At 43.9% G+C, this 14676-nt stretch overlaps 1 protein-coding gene across 3 annotated transcripts in view; it reads left to right on the forward strand.

Annotated features, from left to right (window-relative positions):
- Positions 1-14676, forward strand: part of SLIT3 (slit guidance ligand 3) — a 482483-nt gene that overhangs the window by 432979 nt on the left and 34828 nt on the right. For all 3 annotated transcript variants that reach the window (XM_030957781.1, XM_030957783.1, XM_030957784.1), the window contains one exon: positions 10902-10995. In XM_030957781.1, coding sequence (XP_030813641.1) covers positions 10902-10995 — 94 coding nt within the window. The remainder of the gene's footprint in view (positions 1-10901; positions 10996-14676) is intronic.

The following is a 14676-nucleotide window of genomic DNA, read 5'->3' on the forward strand; positions in this document are numbered from 1 at the left end:
CTTTTGCTTAAAATAGGAAGAGTTTGGTGAACTGTGATTCCAGAATTGCCTTAACCTGCTTTACCTCCATTTTGGAGAGGGATATTTCATCAGACCTGGTCAGTCACCGTCAGGACTGACTGCAGTGCAGCTGCCTGGGCTGAAATGTCCCTCAGAGCTGCCCCTGGCCCCAGAGCAGGACAGGGAGCAGCATAAAATGGCTGGGAGAGTTGAAGCCATCAGCCAAACAAAAGTACACACAAGCCAAGCAAACCTGAGCAATGGTTCTGAGGGTCCTTATGAGTTGAATCCAAACAAGAAATGGGGAATCTCGTGAAGTTGCTCGGCTGACTGAACAAAAGTGAAGGAAATGCCATGGAAGCACAGAGGGAAGCTGTCGTCGGTTGGACACAAGGTTTTCGGGGTGAAGGAAGAGACGAGATGGGCTCCATGATCAGAAGGCTTGATTTATTATGTTATGATATATACATCTATTATAACTATACTAAAAAGAAAAAGAAAAGGAGAGTTTCCAGAAGCTGCTAGCTACCTAAGAATAGAAAGTAAAGAATGATCAACAAACCTTGCTCTCTCGGACTGTGTCCGAGAGAGCTCAGTTCCGGATTGGCCATTACCTCCAAACACTCAATCTGGGCCAATCCAGAACTGACCTGCTGCATTCCACAGAAGCAGATAACCTATTGTTTATGTCTGGTTGCTGAACTTCTCAGCTTCAGCAGGAAAATCCTAAGAGAGGATTTTTCATAAAAGAAATGTCTGTGACAGGAAGCCATGACAGCTCACCTTGGAATGGTTTGTGTGTCTGACCTGAAAGAGAGGGAGCTGCTGGCCAAAGAGTTGGACTGAAGTCTCCTGTGACACCAAGGGCACCTCTAGGTATATTCTCTTTAGATGAACGTTTTTGAAGGTTCATCCTATTTCTGAAGGCATATCTGATGCTACTATGGCAGGAATATTCCTTTTTGAAGGCATATCTGACTCTGCTATGGCAGGAATATTCCTTTTTGAAGGCATATCTGACTCTGCTATGGCAGTATCTATTAAACACAACCAAAAAAGGGTAGGTGCAGATGAGTTCAGTATTGCACAGAGTATGAAGGCCAAGAGTTCAGAAACAAAGCAGTTCACTCCAGGGGCCAGGAGTGCTCATTCCTGTGCTCAGAATTGTGTTTTGAGGTACCTGCCTCTCTCTGGTGCTAAATGTTGTGTTACCAAACTCTGTGTGCTCCAGCTGTACCAAGTGCATGGATTTGATCTCTTTCTTTGAGCAAAGAAAGGCAGGGCTGTACAGTCCAGGGAAGGAGTTTTCCTGTGAAGTAATCTGGGGGATAATGGGCTCTCAATGGGCACAAACATCCACAGCCAGGCTGTATCTAGCAGGACAGGAAATGTATGTGATATCTCTTTATGCTGTACCCAAATATTATCCTTAGTTCTGTTGTTAACAAGTAGTAGACAGACAGAGTAAGCTCTTTTTTTTTTTTTTTTTTGCTTTTTTTTCCTCACCAGGGCTTGTATGGAAAACAGAAATTTCTCTGAAAGGTTGACTGGCTGGGTTTTGTGGCTGAACAAATCCAGACCATCCATTTTTATCAGTGTGATTATGCAAGAGTTGTGGGTTCCATGCACAAATGGGATTTCTCAGCTGTGGTTAACCCCCACGTTCAGTCAGGAGTGGTCTGTCTGGCACTGGAGCTGTTTCTGCACTGACAGCCTGGGGTGTTTGCAGTAACCTGAGCTTAGAGGTGCCCAGCTCAGTTATTCAGATTCCTGCTTTCCTCCCCTGCCAAGCAGGGAGCCTGAATCCCTCATCACCCCTGTGCTCTTGGATGCCACAATGCTGGTAACAGTGCGGTGATATTTCAGTAAACTCTGCATTTATAGAACAAATGTATGCTGTAATAGAAAAAAAAACAGTCTGAATGCAGGGAAGAAGATCCAAGAGTGTGTCTGTGTGTTGTTCTGTAAGAAATAGTTAGGGTCCCCCTTGGCTTAGTAGGGTAATGGTTAAATCATGATAGTAAATCTTATGTTCCTAAATGAAATACAAATTAAAAATGAATGTGTTGAAAATTTTGACTATTGACAGAGTCACAGTATCCAGGCTTTGGTTTTTTCCATACCTTAGTGTGTTCCTGCTCTATCTTGCTGTAGCCTGGTTTTACTTGTTATAGCCTTTTTAGGGAACAATATCCCAAATTATGATGCATGAATTTTGCTTTCATTGGTTGGAAAAATGAAGGCCAAAAATCTTTCTTCAATTAATAAGATTTTGCAGTGTTTTCTTTTAAAATTCTTTGACAGTCTTTCCCCAGACTCAGAGTAGATGAAAAATGGCCAATTTGTTAAGTGACTGCTGAGGAAGGAATTTCCCACACTCCAGCCCCATTTCACTTTCATTTAAAAAAAGAAAAAAAACCACACCAAAAAGCAGCCCACGCTCACACAGTAACCTCCTTCCTAGTTCTTTTCCATCTATTAACTTTAAAACAATGTGGAATTACAAATGGATTCCATGAAGTAGTAAATGCAAGTTAAAAAAGACTGAGAGGAGGGAAACAGCTGAATGCCATAAAAAAGCTTCAAACCTGTACCCACCATCACCAGGTTTCCCCGCCATTCTTAAAATCAATATTTTAAATATTCGTTGCCTGTATTTAAATAACCAAACCAATCCTCATGCTGTGTAGCAGATCCTGATGGCTTTAATTGTCAGCTGATGTCTTATTTTTTCCTCTGCCCCACTGGTTATTTTAATCCTGAAGCTGAATTATAAACATTTAATTCCTCCAGGACAATCATGTACCCAAATCCAACCAGCTCTGAGGAGTCTGGGGCTGGTTTACAACCTGCTGGGACTTTTGGTGGTTTACAGCTCCTCCTTACAGTTTTGTAGGATCTCCTTCCCTTCAAAAAGAAACATCCACAGGGACATCAAAAGAGAAGGACGTGCATTAGATCAGTCACCCTGGTTCTTGCCCTTTTTGTATTTCCCTAATCTCTGCCTTTTTGGCTGTAGCATGGCCTGTCCCCAGCCATGGATACAAGCATTGTGTTTTCCCTTCAGCTTTGTGGTGTAGGAATGTAGGGCAAAATCCAGAGTTTTCCCCTTCCATTCCCATCACTGCTTTGCTCACAGTCCTAGACCCAAACACAGATTCTCATCCCTCCAAAGAGATCCTGTCCTCAGCCTCACTGCCCTCTATCCTCCACGTGAAGAGGGGTCCAAACAGGCACAGAGGAACAAATGGGCTGCACCAAACATGCCCTGGGTGCTTTCAATGCTTTGGTGCTTTGCCTGCTGGTTTATTTGGTTTTGTTGTTTGCTGTGACTTTTCCTCCTCCTGTCTGTTTTAGCAGAAGCAGAAATATGTAGCACTTAGAAACAAAAAAAAAAAAAAAACAAACCAGGAAATACATTCCTATTTGCCAAAGATCCTAAAAAGCCTCAACAATGCCCTCACTTCTTTGTTCTGAAACCTAAAAAAAAAATAAATAGTGGCTTCCACTACTGAAAATAGGTCTTTACTAAAATACCCAGTAACCCATGGCAGAGAGAGGGCAGGAGCAAGTGTTTTAAAATAGTTTGCTTCCCTGGGAAAAAGCTGCAAGCAGTTTGTATCACTGAAAAAAAAAATCACTCTCAAAATAAATAGTAATAAAATAAATAGTAATAAAATAAAGCGAGGAACTATTTCTGGTTTGATGTGTTTGGAAGAGAAGGCTAAGATCTGTTTTACCTTAGGGGAGGGACCCTGTGGTGTCCTGTGGTATCTGAGAGTTCTGCAGCTCTTTCAGAGCCCAGGTCCCTGTTAGTGATTAGGGAATCTTTTCCTGGGGTGTCCCACTGTGGTGGCTCTGTCTGGCCAAAGCCCAGCACCAATGCAGCCAGAGAGCTGCAGGGAGAGCTGCACCAGTGCAGCCAGACAGCTGCAGGGAGAGCTGCACCAGTGCAGGCAGACAGGGAGAATGGCACCAATGCAGCCAGACCGCTCCAGAGAGCTGCACCAATGCAGCCAGACAGCTGCAGCTGAGTGGAGTTTGTGGCTGTCCCTGTGTCCTGCAGCCCTCCACGGCTGGCTGCGGTGACGCCCGTGTGGCTCTGTCCCCGAGCCACCCCTGGGCAGGCTGAGGGGGGTCATGGCACTGAAGCTGCTTTCTCCCCCCAGATTTTTGCTGCGGGACCAAGGAGTATTGAGGTGGCGTGGTTCAGCTTGTGGTTCCACAGGGATCTGGACTGCTTAATAAATGCTGAAGGCTTAAACAAGTACTTAGCTATCAACTCCTTTTAAATTGTGGAACTTCAGCCATAATTTCCTCAAGACAGAGAAAATTGTGGTCAGAGTTTAGTGTGTTTTCTTCCTTTTTGTTTGAAGGAGTTCTGCCGTACATGGAAGTTTCTCAGTTTTTGGCAGATGTGGAGTGTACTCACTTTCTGCACGAAACACAAAAAGGCACCCACATTTCCCAGTTGTGTAACTGGGAATGAGAAATGCTGGAAGACCTGGAAGGTTTGGGCTTTGTTCAAGAGCCTAAGCCCATTTCCAGCCCTGTTTTATGAAGAGAGAACCACATGTCATTGCTATCAGATTGGACTCTTATCTGACCCTCTGGGAGGAAATAGCACAGCAGCTGGCAGGGCTGCAGCCTGTCTTCAGTCTCAGTGTGGGTGTCCTGCTGTGCTGGAGTGCTCCAGCATCTCCTCTGGTCAAACTCCCCTCTCCCAAATGTAAAATGTCATGTTTGTGCAATAAGATATGCCAGAGAATTCCTCCTTGTTCAGCAGGACACAGCATGTCTGCAAGAAAGTGGAATGTCAGCTACTGCTGTCCTGTAGGATGAGCAGGGTGAATTCATCTTCAAATGGGATCTGAGAGCCATTAAATCCAGTCTGTCAGGAAACACAGTGGGAAACAAGGAAATCAGGCAGCTCCTGAAGAACTGTGTGCTGTGCAGAGGACCAGGCTGGAGCAGTTCTTGGGAAGGAGCCACCTTGGGGGAGCCCATGAAGGACTGGGCCCACTCCTACAGTATCCCATGGGAGTTCTGGAGCAAGGAGTGCTGGAGACAAAGCATTTTGAACAGGCTCCAGCCCCCATTCCCTGCTCAGACCAGCAGGAATCCACAGGGTGTCCTCTCTGCCAGCCCAGGAGGAACGTCTCAGATAATGTGTGCCATCTCAGGTGTCACCTGCTGCACTAGATTGTGTGGCTAGCTGAACTGATCCTCAAATGATTCCATCCATATGAATAAATACAGCTCAAAAACCTAGGGTGTCCAGCCAAATGAAGGTCTTTCCCAGACACTGGGGTTCTGAGGAGCAGTGCTTTACGCAGGTCACCACCTTGAAGGGGCACTGGAAATTGTCTGGTTCAGTAAATGTTTCACACACTGCATTGTGTGGCATTTGGCATGTTGAATATGGTTTTTCATACTTCAGCAGTGCATAGAACACATTCCTTCTTCGAGATTCTGAAAGAGTGAAAGGATCATTATTTCCCTGCCCAGATCTGGTTTTACCCATGCTCCCTTTGTTGAACCTTAAGGTTAGGGAGAATTTCTCCTTGAATCTGAAAAACAAGTCACTGTGGGAACCCCAGCGTGGAATAAAACTTGAAGGTTCCCACTTAGCAGGTCAAAACCTGGTAAGTGAAAACTTGGGAGTTTTTAACAATTAAGACAGCATAAAAAGCATAAATAACTCTTTGCCTGCTAAGTATTGTGGGCAGTGTTTGTCAAACGAGCAAACTTCAGTGAACATGCAGAATTTACTCTGCTGCAGTGCATTTCAGGTGATTTCTTTTATGTTTTTGTATCTAACATAATAGCATTTGCCGCTGAAGGATTTTCATAGGGTTTCTCATTTGTTCATTGCGAGTTGAAATAGTCTGGAAGTAAAAACAATTTTTTATTATTTTCTTAGATGAGCCTCAAATCATTTTCATCAAACATCAACAACATTCCTTACTGAATTACTTCCTTGGAGGAACACCCTGTCAGTTCCACCCAACCATTTTTAGGTTCAGTGTTCTGAAACTTCCAATTGGCACTGACTTCTTTGTAATGACTGAACAGAGAGAAGGGGAAAGCAAAACAACAGCAAACATTTCTTCCAATGCAATTTATTAGATATAAAATGAGTAATCTCCTATGAGAAGAACAGCACAGTGTTTTTTATTAGCAGCAAGGAGACGAGTTCCATTCAGACTCACCTGGCAGAGTTCAGAATGTTGCACCACACTATTTATGCACTCACCCTGTGCAGCCTGGAAGAGTTTCCATGCTGTGGATGCAGGCCAGGCTTTCTCCATCCTTCCCTCACCACAAGCACGTTCCTTTTCTGAAGTAATATTGTGAAATTCTCAGCAGCATATTTACTGCCAGTCCTGCAGGCCCTACTAAAGCTTCTCTTGCATTAAGGATGGGGATATTTTCTGTGTTGTTTTGTCAGTAAATTACAACAAAGTATCGCCCAACTGACACATGGAGCAAAAGAAAAATCGTTGAACTCATTGGTTGCAAATTGGTGCTGTACATTGTCTTTTCAGAACTGCAGTTTCACTTCAAGATAAATAAGTAAAATACTTTTACTGCATCCAGCCTCTCCTTTACTGATTAGGGAGGAATGGTGGAGCTTGGATCCTGGTTTTAGAAGTCTAATGGGGCATGAAATAAATAGCTCTCATGACAGCATAGAACGGAAAAAAGATAGATGATTATTAAACTGTGTGTAAAAGTCATCTTTATTGCCCTATTGTTGTTTTGGCTTCGCTCTGAGACGTGGGGAAGGCTCAGAGAAGCCTGAGCGTGTTTCTTGGCAGCTCTTCATAAGCAATGAGCCCTGTGGAAAGCCCCATGAAATTCATGATTCTGTTGAAAAATAAGGCCAGAAAGATGTTGCAAGAGGAGAAAAAAAAAAAAAAAAGTTGTGTTTCTTTAAGACAGTGTCAGTGAAGGTGACAAAGGAGGTGGTTTTGAAGGAGCAGAATTCCTTGGCTATTGTTCAGGAATTTTTTTCTCTCTCTATTTTTTTTCCTTTTTGCCTTTTTTTTTTTGTATGAGTTAGCAGCAAAGGGAGATCCACCTGTTAAAGTTCCACCTGTCACTATAACTTGGTTCTAATATGAAAACTGCAATATTTTGTGGTATATCAGACTGCTCTCTGTCTGCTTGCATGTTACCTATTCTCTTCAGCTTTGATTAAAGAGAATAAGTGTGCCTTGATGGAACAAAAGCATTATTTGGGATTAAAAGAGTTGTTTAACTGACTATAAAATAAATGTAGCTGTGGTTTTCCTCTCTGTTTTATAGAAGCACTTCAGAAACCCAAAGTGGAGCTGTGATTTGAGAACATGTAGGAGAGAGGAAAATGGGGAGATTGGATGGTTTTCTACACTTGAGAAAGCATTACACTGAAGTTCTCTCTTGTTTTAGCATGATCAAATATCCTCCACAAAGAGAAGCAGTGCTGCTAGGAGTTGGCCCAAGATGAATGTCCAGTCTGTTTTTAGGTTCACATAACTATCCAGTGAGAAATTTGGACTAGACATTTAATTGCTGCACAGAGAAGCAGCCCCTGTGTCACTCCAAAAAAAAAAAAGAGGATCACATTTTTCCTCTGATACTGACATTAAAGCGACCAATGAATATTGAGCTCTCAGGTCTGAGGGCAGATTTTTTGGCCCAGATAATTTTCTGAGTGAATAAAATATGAGAAAGACATTGTGTAGCTGGTGCCTTGGGCTTTGCTTTTCAAAAAGTGTTTTATTTCCCTGGCATGCTTTCTGCAGCATCTACTGAGCATTGGTGGAGCCTGAAATAATGACCAAGAGGTATTTTCTTCCTGAGATGAGGCTGCTTTAGTTGCAAGGCGTTCCCAAGTGAGCTCCCTAATGAGTGATAGATGGGAAAAATAACAGGAAGGATCCTTAAATGTTCCAAGTTTTGCATGAAAAATATCTTTTTTTTTGGATGCTGTGTTTGGTACCTAGCCTAGAATTCTCCTACATTTTGATAGTGGTGTCTTCAGAATGACACAGTGAGTCATAATATTTGACATTTGGGGAGATTTTTACTGGATCTCTAAGCACTTGTCAAGACTGTTCAGAAGAATACTTTAAGAAGAATTATGGTTTCCTTTGAGAGTTTTGATATTGTTCATATTTTTTTTAAAGCCTGTTTCCTTTGCTTCAAAACAAAACAAAAGAAAAAATAGAAACTTCAAAAGTATGTACTGACCATTTATAGTGCAAGGACAGTTGAAGGCATCTATCCACAATCTCTTCAGTTATTAGAGGCTCTTCCAAAATTATTTCCAGCTTTAGCTCATTTGAGCTCTTTTCATGTCACCAGCCAGTTAATTTTTTTTTGATGTTTATTTTCACATGAGATCCATAGCACATGAGGGACATGGGGAATATCAACATGACAAACTGGCAGCTCTCCAAGCTTTGTAGCAAGGTCTGACCTGCTGATGTTCAGGTCTGAGGGAGTGCCTTTGTCAGTTTTTGGGAGGGTTGGTGTCCTGTGGGTTTGGGGATGGCAGTAAACAGACCTGTCCTGTAGGGGGATACAGTGTGGGTAAATGAAGGTAGTATAGAATGTAATCTTATCCCCTAAAGAGTTGCAGCTGAACCAAGCTTACCAACCAACTTACTAAATATTAGGAGCAGGCCTGATGCTAACAGGCCACACCTGTAGCCAATAAGAACAGTGTTATAAAAGAGTGGATTGGTAGGAACTGGAGTCAGATGGCTGCTGCAAGGACCAGGGGGAGTCAGTGCTTAGAGGAACTGCCTACGAGAAACATGGAGAAGGTACAAAACTCTGAAGATATGGAATCCTTGCACTATAATGATAATAGAACTCTTGATATATAAGACAGCAAACTAGAATGATAATAGAACTCTTGCTATATAAGACAACACTGTCCCAGTTCTGCCACCTCAGAAGGTGTCAACAGCTGTCCCCAGTGTTCACAGCTATGAGAACTGAACATCTGTCATTGCTTTTGAGGAGCAGCAAAGTGCAGTGGCCAACCCCAAGGCCAGATCTGTTCCCTGGTTCCCATGGATCTCCAGTGTTCAGTTTCCTTGGCACATCCCCTTTCCTCAGCTGGATACACTCATTATATTTGCACAGGGTTTGTCCAGAACAGACCTGGTAGCCTTTAGCAGTGGTGGCTCCCTGGGATCCCTTGGCTCCAGGTGGAATTGCCTGTCCTGTAACTTCTGTGCACAACAAACTGCAGGATGCCGTGGCACACTCCCCTGGCAGTGCCAGCCCAGCACCAAGCCAGCAGGGTTTGTATGGCCCACGAGGATGGGGCTTGTGCTGGCAGTGCCCCCTCCATGGGTTGGATTCCTGCTCTCATTTACACTAGACAGCTCTCAAAAGCAGATTTAGGACGCATTCATGTTTGAAACACAGAAAAACAATTGAGTAGTTTTGGCAAACACATATTATACTTCCATTCTAAGAGGAAGAGTCGGATCAAGAGCTGTGTATCTTGTACTGGACACAAGATGTGTGGACACTAGTGCTCCCACAAGTGGGAGGAATAACCTGACAGAGCAGTAGCACCTGGGGGAGTTAACAAACCACACCTATCAGCACCAGAATAATCCTCAAAACCGTGCTCTCAGCCAGATCACAGAACTGATAAAAGATGAATGGTTCTGATTTGCATTTTCCATCTGAATTTTGATCTTTCTGGTTTGCTTTCTGGTGTTTTCAAGTGTTCCTCTGTAACCACTAGAGTGTAGAGAAATGTAAGGATTTTTGAAAATGGCATTTCTCCCAGGACAGGTGGAGCTGCAGCTCCATGAAAACCTTCCAGAACAATGCCAGGCAACAGTGCCTCCCACATTATCCTTTTTCCCCACCATTCCCATGGCCTGTTCCTTATGTGATGATGTGTACCATGTACAGGCACAGAAAATATGTGTACCCTTGAAGCCCTGCAGATGTGCTCCTCTGGTGGAGCTGCACAGGGCTTTGGGGCTGTAGATTTTGGGGGGGGTCCATGTTGAGATTACCTGACCTTTGCTTTCCCTGCAAGGCTTTGGGAGGTGTGGGATAGGTTTCTGTGTGATTCTAGGGAAGGCAAAGAGCTCTGTGGTCTTTGGCTGGATCTCAAATCCTGGGGTACTGAAGTGTGACCTAATAATTTAGAACTCAGAGAAGGATTGTATTTAAATAAACTATCACGGCTTGAATGTTCTACGGCTATTAATTATTAAAACTTATACAAATCCAGGGAGGTTCATGGCATGTTATACACCAGACCTAGAAACAGCTGAGCTGGGCTTACATGAGGTAGATTTTTTTCTGAAAAGACATCATCTCCTGTGAGCACAACAGAACTAGTACTTCTCTTATAAATAGTGAATGTTTTATAATTGCATGCAGTCCTAAAGCTGGTTCCTATTATGGAGAGTCACAGAGGTTTTGGGGGGAGGGTTTGTGGGTTGTTGTTCTTTCCCAGAATGATGTCCAATCAGCTTCTTTGGCAGTGTATTAACCATGGCTGAAATATGTGCCCGTGTGAAAATATTAGGGTCTAATGAGCAACTTCACTTTTGTGTCACTTTTTTGCTTTGAAATAAGAGGTTCTGGGTCAGGAGCTGCCCATTTGATCCCTTGTCTGTCTCCAAGTGGAGTTCATACATCAGTGCTTCTATACCAGGCTTTCAAATCCCTGTGATAGAAACAGTGTGGTCACTGCAGGTCAAAGGAGCTGATTTAATGAAGTCTCACGCGCCCTCAAGAAGTAATTTTGTCACTTCCTGCTGAACTACTGAGCTGTCTCCACTTGGGGAGATTGGCCGTCCCTGGACATCAGGGGTGTTCAGCATTGTTCAAGCTGTGTCACAGCTTTTTTTGCTTTTCCTTTGCCTCAGGTGAACTGTGTGATGAGGTGATTAACCACTGTGTTCCTGATCTAAATCCCTGCCAGCATGAGTCCAAATGTGTTCCCCTGGACAAAGGCACCAGGTAAGAGTGTGGGTGTGTGTTGGTCTCTGCACAGAGGGCACTTTCATTCATTGGCTTGACTGGGGTTGTACTGGCAATAAGTGGGGGGCAAAAATCACCAAAATTAACACAAATAATGCAATACTATATACATTTCAGTCTGTGCCATATTTTAACTTTAATGCATCCATACATTTGTAGCTTTCTGTGGTTTACTGAAAAGAATGGATGTACCCTCAGAGCAGAGGAATTATTCTGGAACAGAGCATGGCAATAGGAGAATCTATGGAACAGTCACTGCAAAGCACCTTATCCTACATCACAAACCAAGGCCAGTTTCCTTATGTGATCCTTAGGGCACTTATAAATTCAAGCAATGTAAGAGGAGCCTGAACAGATCCAGAGCTGGGTGGCTCCAGCTCAGGAGCTGCCTTTTCCATTTGCCTTGCTTGGCTCATCTGGGGTTTGGTGATGTCTGTGTTTGCATTTTCCTGCTGGGAATGACACTGGCTGTGTCACAGGGTGAGAGAAAGCCTTGTGTTCTGGATGGCAGCAAAGCACCAGGAGCTTTGGGCCTGGGGACTTGGAGAGGTGACAGTGTTCATGCCTCGTCTGAAGAGGGACTGGCAGAGCAATTATCAAATAGAGACAGTCAGCAGGAAAGTCCAGCTCTGTGAAAACCTTGTCAGGAAAAGATCTCTGGAGACAAATCCAGGAGAGTTCAGTGCAGAGTGAGCTGAGTGAGTGAGCTGCTGTCCGCACCTTTCCTGAGGCTGGTTGACAGTGCAGCCCTGGGTGCTCAGTGATTCCCCCTGGGGCTCTGTCCTCTCGCAGGACAGGGAAGGTGACAGGGTCAGATTGTGTCCTGTGAAGCAACCAGCATGTCAGAACAGTGTGAACTGACACACAGGACATTTCAGGAGAGCTAGAAGGAAAGAAACCAAATCTTAGAGAGGGTGGCTATCTCAGCTGACTCTCTGTTAGACAGGCAGTACAACACCAGCCTTTCTTTTCGATGAAAAGGCTCCAGACAGAAATGTTTCCAAATCTTGAAGAAGGTGAAGCTGTTAAATGATGAGGATGGTTCCTGAACTGATGTGTAGGCACTAGACAAGGAGGTGTGTGCCAATGCATAAATAGTCCCTGATGTTCTTTCCAGGTTTCATTCCCAGCTAATCCATCATTTGGTTAATCCAGCACCTTTGGGTAATTCAGTAGCTACATCATGTTTTGAGGTGAAGGCTAGTAACTCAAATTGCCTTCTTTTGGAGCATGAAGGGCTGCAGGCAGCTGTGGCCCTGAATAGTTCTCCCATTGCTGGAAGCACTGTCATACCTGCCACCCAAACAATTTCAGTAAACAAGATACTTTTTCTCACATGCTTGCTAGAAAAGTGTTCTTCACAGTAGGGCCACTAACCCTTGAGGGGAGCCAAATAACTGCTTTTAAGTATTTTTCTGCTACTCTTTGTTGTGTTATTCTTCCCACTATTCATAGAACACTGTCACAGACATCTTTTATGAAAAATCCTTTCCTTAGGATTTTTTCTCCTGAGAAGCTGAGAGGCCTCAGGAACAAAATGTAAACAATGGTTATCTGCTGCTGTGGAATGTAACAGGTGGATCTGTGGTTGGTCTCATGTGGTTGTTTCTATTCAATGGCCAATCACAGTCAGTTGGCTCAGACTCTCTGTCCGAGCCACAAGCTTTTATCATTCCTTTTCTATTCCTTAGCTAGCCTTCTGATGAAATCCTTTCTTCTACTCTTTTAGTATAGTTTTAATGTAATATATATCATAAAATAATAAATCAAGCCTTCTGAAACATGGAGTCAGATCCTCATCTCTTCCCTCATCCTGGGACCCCTGTGAACACGGTCACAGAACACTACAGAAAAATCCATTATTTCTTTACTCCTCCTGTCCCATTTTGGTATCTAGCAGCCAAACTTGAGAGGTGAAGGAGCCTTGAATGTAGAGGTGTCCAAGCATTGCTATTTCTTACATACTTTGGTGGCACCAGGCCACTCAGGAATGAGCCCTCAGCAGTTGTGCAGTGATGGAGGGATGCTGCTGGGGCTCACTGAAAACAGCAGCCTGTGCTCCTGTGCTGGAGCTGGTCCCCTGAGCTCCTGGTGGTGCAGGATGAGGCTCCTGTCTGTCTGTCTGTCTGTCTGCTTCAGAGGCAGGGAGTGTCAATGGCAGGACTGCCCTGGGCATGTGAGCAGGACACGCCAGTCTGTCTGTCCTGCCCTCAGCTGTGGTCAGTCTGCAGCTCTGCAGAGGGAAGAAAAGATGACAAAGACAGGAAAAAAAATAGGAAGCCAAGTTATTTATTGAGGTGGGGAGGGAAATTCCATTCTGGCCCTGCCATAGAAGCTGTGATTCACGGCTTTAATACAACAGACATTGAGTGCATGCAGATGCAAATCCCCTCAGATAGGCCAGCAATTTAAATACCACTGGACATGTTTTAGGCTCTCTGTGATACTGGGAATGTTGCCATCACTACAAGGCTGTAGGAGAAAACAAGATTTCAGTTGTAGTGGTGTCAGATGGTCACTGGGAAATGAGATATCTAATTGTGTAAATTACTCTCTTACCAGGATCTGAACGTGAAGGTTTCTTTGCCACCTTCTTTACTGCATCAGATTTTACTGATTGACCCTCAGTCCCCTGCTGGCATGTGTAGGATTGTGGGATAAGGATGGAGTTACCATGCCCCATTCCCTGATGGCACAGACCCTGGGTTTCTAGGAGATGAAGAACTCATGGGGCTGAATTTCTCACCTCCTGGACTTCAGGCAGGCATTTTTTGGTAGCTTCAGCTTAGATGTGACACTCCAAGAGCTCAGAGAAGACTGACCCCAAAGGAATTCCATGCTTCTAAAGCCAAGCTTGGAAGCAAACTGGACCATTTCAGTGTGTCTGTGGCTGCACAGAGCTCTTTGCTTTTGGAGTTAAATGTGCAGGTGGCTTTCCTCCCTTCCAGCCTCCCCATCTTTAGTATGCTGTTACTGTATAGAAGAAGAGGAGCTTTCTATATGCCAGAAAAAAAAAAAAAAAAAAATAGCCTTTAACACAATGAAATTACTTCCAAAAAATAACTTCAAGAAAGGAGCATGTTTTTCCATTCACTGTATTGATGTTGGAGCATGATATAAATATACTTTATTATTCTAAAGCTTGGAATTATTACCTGACAGCTTAAAATGCTGATTTAATGCAGCCCCGCAGAGAAAAGTGGTGGTTCTGTCATTACTGAGATAGCCAATACACATCATAAAAGTGATGCATGGCAGCCCTGAATAAGGACCTGCACATTGTTCATTATTACATCACTTTATATTAGGACTGCAGGGATCAATAAAAAACAACAGGATTAAATGCTGCCAGTTCCCCTCACAAAGTCTTTTGATTGACACTATTTCCTTGCAGGTGTGTCTGCAATGCTGCCAGAAAATGCTGCCCATTTCTTAGGGTTTGGGGCAGGAACACCTCTTGTTTTTCGCTCTTTGCTCTGATTTACCATCTCCATTATGTTAACCACAGTATTCCCTGAGGCAGCAAGGTGTAAAATCACAATTCACACATGCAGAGGTAGGAGATGGACTGGCTGGTGGCTGTCCTGCAGGGAGGGACATTCGGGTTCTGCATGCCGCTACCCCTGCCCAGGGACAGAACAGGCTGTGCCCCATCTCCTC

The sequence above is a fragment of the Camarhynchus parvulus genome, chromosome 13, assembly GCF_901933205.1.
Source record: "Camarhynchus parvulus chromosome 13, STF_HiC, whole genome shotgun sequence".
Taxonomy (NCBI): domain Eukaryota; kingdom Metazoa; phylum Chordata; class Aves; order Passeriformes; family Thraupidae; genus Camarhynchus; species Camarhynchus parvulus.